We start from the raw sequence: 6,000 nt of genomic DNA on the forward strand, positions 1-6,000 counted from the left end.
TATATACATTGTTGAGTTTTAATTATTCTCTCTATTTCTCATTTAATCTCTCATTATTTCTCTTTCCTTATAAATAAAAAACTCTAAATTTTCTAAACACATAATACTCACCCCCTTTTTCTTCTCAGCCGCACGCACCCTCACTTCCTCAGCTGCACCCCTTCTTCTTCTCACTTCTCAGTCGCACCTTCTCTCTCAATCGCACATTCTCTCTTCCCAGCACGGTAGGGCTCTGACCACCGTCGACCACCCTTCTCCTCCCCAGTTCTCTCAATCGCACACTCCTCAGCTCACTCAGTCGCCTTCTCTCATTCTCCTTCGCGCACGAACCTCCGCCAGGCCGCCTTTGTTTCCCATCAGCCAAAGTTTTGAGATCGCCCAAGGTAGATAGGTTTTTTCTATTTTTTTTTCGTGCGTCTCTCTCTCGCTCTCTCTTATGGTGACAGTGTTTATTTTTCTGTGCAGCGATCTCAGTTCGTGGTGACGACGTTTGAAGCTCGCCATGGATCTCAGCTCGGGGTTCGTTTGAATCACGCTATGGATCTTGCCTCGTGGTTCGTTTGAAGCTCACCATGGATCTAATTTGTTTTAGGTTTTTGTTGGTTCTGTCAATTTCTGGTTATATATATTTTTTTTTAATATTGTAGTAAAAATATGTATTTTATGAATGTAATATGTTGTGGGTGGTTGCTGCTGTTGTTTTCAGCTGCTGTCGTGTGATGTTGGCCTTGTGCCTTGTTTGTATTAGCTTATCTTTTTGAATAATGTTTCCTTTTTTTTAAAAAAAAAAAATATATATATATTGTCTGTAAAAAAAAAATTGGATTAATATTTAGGTACTTACTAACAATGTAATTTATTTTAGTAATGTTTGTTGTTGAATTAGTGAGTAATAATGTAAATATTGTGTTTGTAAAAAAAAATTGGGTAAACATTTTGTTTAGTAAGAGATAGGTTTATTAGAATTATGATAATGGTGTAATTTATATTTTTTTTGGTATATTAGAATTATTATTGTTATATTTAATTGTATTTGGACATAATTAATATAAATTATTATTTATAATATATAAAATTTGAATTAAAATAATTAAATATTATTTTTTTTGAAGAAAAATATTTAATATAGTGGCACTTTTTGTGTGTCACTATATCTCAAAAAATATTAATAATATAAAAGAAAAAATATAGTGACACTTCATGTGTGTGGCTGTTATTCACTACTACAAAAACCCCCTTTAGAGGCGGTTTTTAAGCCCTTTCAGCGTCGGTTTTCGCAAAATTCGCTACCGACGCTGATCAGGGCGACGCTAAAGGGTATATATGAACCGACGCCATATGCACCCATATGTGGCGTAGCAACCGACGCCATAGGTACGCGAATTTCAGTTTTTTTCATTTTTTTTAATTTAATTATATAATTTTAATTACATTTTAATTATATATTTATTAATTTATATATTATTTTATTTAATTTAAATTACATATTTATTTTTTATAATGTAAATTAAATTTTATTTAAATTTGGGTAAAATACATAATTTAATTTCATAAAAGTAATTAAATATTACACAAACACTAATGTAAAATTAGTTAAAAATATTAATAAGTTAATAAATCTAACTACAAGTTAATCTATAAAAATTACATAATGAAGAAAAATTCTTGGACCTTTCAACCTCAATCGTCACCGTGAATCATCGCCATCAATTGTTCGATCTACTTTCGCTGTAGTGGTAACAATTCTGTTTTCGGATCGTATTGCTTCTTACCCCCAAACTGTTAAAAAAATTAAAAATTTATATTAGTTTATGTATATGTATATTATATATTTGTTATTATAGAATTTATATACTATAATCAATAATTAAAACTTACAGCTTTTTGATCTTGTATGTAACGGCTGGGGTTGGCACGTGCGACGATGTCAGTGATATATTTCAAAACATAAAAACCGCATTCTTGGCTTTTAGGTTGTCTTGGACAGTTTTCTTGGTTAATTCCTTGCCACGGGCCAAGATACTCATGTGTGTTCCCTATATACATGAATGCCCTGTTTTGGAAAATTATATTAGTATTTCAATTCGTTAGTTAATTTAAATTCGTTACATAAGAAGTCATTAAATTATTACCTTCCGATCATATGTTCTATTACTTCGGGAATTGGGCGGCCACTTAAAGGGTTTAAATGGATAATTTTCCTTGGCGTAACCACCACTAGTGTCCAATGCATCCTAGAAAATTATATTGGAATATAAGTAAGATAGTATAAAAATAATTTGAAGACATAATATAGAAATGAACAATTAGCACTAAAGAATTTAATAAAGTTTACCCGATATTCCAAGGAATAAAAAACATTTGGTGGTTGTTGTTCATTAATGATAACCAATTAGCCAATCGTCTTGCCGCATCGTCAAAAGACTGACTCTTTTCTTCATCGGTGATCCCATGCACTATGAGAAGCTCTAGGTCGTAAAACTTGAAAAATTTTCTCAGACCGTTGATGCTCTCCCATATGTGCCTGCCAAAAAAAGTGTTAGTGTCTTATAATAATTTAACTATAATTTGATATAAGGTTAATTAGATTAAAGAAGAGTATACATCATTCCAAACAACATTCCCTGGTTGCCGATGTAGTCACACGTAGCAACCTGCTGCAAATCCTCTCCAGATAACGTGATCTGGGTACGCGGTGCAATGAATCCTCGGGGGACAGGAATTGTGATTATATCACGTTTATCTTTGAGCCTCAGGAATTCATGAATCATCTATTTTAGCGAATTAGGGATCAACGTCATCTTCTCTTCCGTGAACAAGTCATATTCCCGTGCACCACGGCCTTGTGGAGAAAGCATCAGAGCTTTCCCCTTTGACGCATCACGTCTTGAGGGCGGTTGAGCGAGTGGACCCTAAACAAAACAGAACATAATATATATATATATCAAATTTTATCCAAATTCTACCGAAATTTCGGTAGCATAACGGTTGTAATTGAATGACCCCAAAAATTTTAAACATGGCTGTATAACGACAAATAACACATATATAACAGTAGTTTGTTCATCCATCCCACCGCAGCACATATATTCGCAGAACCTACTTCACTACGGATGAATATTGAAGATATTCAAACTCCACTAATCATTAATAATTAATTTATAAGCGAAGTTACCTCGGTTGTTAGAATTAAGTGTGTAGGCCAAGGAAGGAACATCTGGTATACGTCCCTAACATATCTGCACTCTTCAATTGGGACTGGGATTTCAGCGTCCTCTTGCAGGATTTCCGAAACCATAATCCGGGCATGTGAATCATCGTAGTTCTGGCAGTGAACTTGGATTATACCAACATGCTCGTACAAATACCCTCGGGCCACAATGTTGTCGATGTTGTCAGAGCAGAGATGTACTTGCTGATTAAGGGCCGCATGGTCATCGAAATTGTACAGGATACCTTGGTCGTTGAGGGAAATAAACTCCTCAACATAAGTTTGTGGTTGTACCTCATCCTGAGGAGCGTATGGTTGTGGAACATACGCCTCACCAGCCACCTCTCCTTCTTCCTCTTGTTCGGCAGCGTTTCTCTGCTGCTTAAGGGATTGGACTTCGGCTTTTAATTTTTCAATCTCCTTCGCTTGCCGAGCCACAACATCAGACACTTCCCTTTTCTTCCTGCCGAACAGTTGAGATGCCCTGGTCAGGAACCTACAAATCATAAAATGCAAATTAGCTACGATTTTATTTGTGTAACTAAATAAATAACATTTCAAGTAATAGCATACCCAGTAGCCCTGACACGTCCAGGATGCTCTGGTGTCCCGAGCGCCTGCGTCAGGATATCGTTTTGGCCCTGGACCTGAATTTGTCCCTGACTAAGCTTCTCCTCTAACTGAGCCTAATGCACGCATATATTCAAGCAATTAGTATATGAATTATATACACTAACTCATGAGTAGAACTGAATTAAGGATTAATATATACTTATTATCTTCTCTGCAATTTTCTTGTCGTAATCAGTGACAAGTTTTCGACTCTTGGTGCGAGATTTAATCCAAACACGGTGGCGGGGGGGATCTGCAACTTCAAGATCCTTTTTCTACATAACGTTATAACAATTAAATGAGTACCAATTAAATTTTATAGCACATTATAGCACATTAAATTTTAAGCATTACTTACCACAGCTTCCCGTACGTTCACCATTCCGCTCCGACCACTTCGATGTCTGGATTGAATCTTGATGAACGTTCACGTTGCACCTTACTCAATTCCTACAATGCCAAAAAAATACATTAGATACATGTACTTGTATTTAAGAGTTTATCTTAGTGTTAATATAATTAGCGTACCAGAAATTCAGGAGTTAGTCGACTTTCAACAAATTTGCACCAATCAGCAGCGTCGATCTCGAGGTGCTTTTCAGGGACTTGTGCCAGTCGTCCCAGATCCTTCTCTTTCAAAGCGGGCATTATGATGTCTTTTGTCATCCTATTCCTGAAGTCTTTCATTAACTTCCCAACTAGGATGAGACAATCATGTTTGAAGGAGTCCGGCACAATGAACCCCGTCTATTTTGAAGGAAAACAAACACGGTTTGAGTCAACATTTGAAGTAATAGAAAAACAAATCAAAATTCTAACAAATAACAGCTTACCTGTATGTCTTTCCAAACTTTATTTTTCAGAGTCGGGTTGACTTCTTTCCAGTTTTTATAGGACAACCCTATCGTCTGCCGACATCTGACTCCTAGAGTGGATACGAGCTTCGCATAGCTTTTCCCGCAGTATTGTCCTTTGTCATTAACCTCGAGGGCCATTCTTTTGCCCTGATCCATTAGTTTGGATATTTCATTCATCTGCGTCGGCCCTCGTGTAGGTATTACGGTTGGACACTCATTTTCTGCGCCTGAATCAGATCCTGATTCCGAGTTGGCCATGTCTACACCATTAACAAATAAAATTTAAAGTTAGCTATATATATAACAAGTACTGTATACGAAATATTAAATGCATAAACAAATTGTTAAGTATTGAATGTCATTCCCGACTTGGAGTATGTTAATGGAAGTAAGTCTCGTTTGATTTTTTTGGGTTTCTATTTTAGGTTAACAGAACAATGAATCAATGATTTAAGCATAAGAAATGTGTTTTTTGCTTTAATTTACTTTTATTATTTTTATCTGTTATTGCATTTGTATTCTTCTTCCAAAATTAAAGTAACTTTTTTTTATTACTATTATTATGTGTAATGATGAATGACTTTTAGCTTAAGGATTGTGATTTTAGTAAAGTGTTAAACATGTTGTGGACCATGTAGCTAATCATTACAATGGTCATCAACTATACCCAAAAAGAAAGATGATTGAAATGATATTGGGATTTGTTTTTTTTTTATTAGTTATGGCAAAGATGAATTTTTGGGCATGTTTGATTCCAATTTTGAAAGAAATTTTAAAATTAAGGTCACCATTTTCACTAAATTAGTAAGCTGACATAGCAAATGGTTAGATTATTTTTTAGTGACCTAACATGTTATTACTATGTTATAATTAATTAGTTCTTTGGGTGATGTAAATATTAATATTTTTTTAGTAAGATTTATCCTAATTCTACCGAAATTTCGGCAGCATAACGACTGTAATTGGACGTTCCCAAAAATTTTAAAAGTGTCTAAAATAACAAACAAAACAGATAACAAATACAAAATTTATCCACCCATCCGACCGCAGTACATGTATTCGCAGAACCTACTTCACTACGGATGAATATTTAAGATATTCAAACTCAACTAACATGCATTGATAATTAATTATATAATAAGAAAAAGTTAGTTAAAGTATATACCTATCAATGCAAGCTCAAATACACTACACACAAAATTATGTCGAACCTACAATATAAACAAATACAACGAAATTGCAAAATTAATTATTTCATTACTTATAACTAGTTATTAAAAATAGTAACAAGTTACTTAGTTACTAAATTATACATACATA

General features: G+C 34.4%; 1 protein-coding gene across 1 annotated transcript; it reads right to left on the minus strand.

Moving 5' to 3' along the window:
* Positions 1-2,528: 2,528 nt before the first annotated feature.
* LOC133038498 (uncharacterized) lies at positions 2,529-4,818 on the minus strand. The gene is made up of 3 exons (XM_061116668.1): positions 4,657-4,818; positions 3,785-3,891; positions 2,529-3,707 (listed from the first exon to the last, which is right to left on the minus strand). The coding sequence occupies exons 1-3, from the start codon at positions 4,816-4,818 to the stop codon at positions 3,155-3,157; spliced, it is 822 nt and encodes a 273-aa protein (XP_060972651.1). The 3' UTR covers positions 2,529-3,154.
* Between the last annotated feature and the right edge of the window lie 1,182 nt (positions 4,819-6,000).

The sequence above is a fragment of the Cannabis sativa genome, chromosome 5 (genome assembly GCF_029168945.1).
Source record: "Cannabis sativa cultivar Pink pepper isolate KNU-18-1 chromosome 5, ASM2916894v1, whole genome shotgun sequence".
In the NCBI taxonomy this organism is placed as follows: Eukaryota; Viridiplantae; Streptophyta; class Magnoliopsida; order Rosales; family Cannabaceae; genus Cannabis; species Cannabis sativa.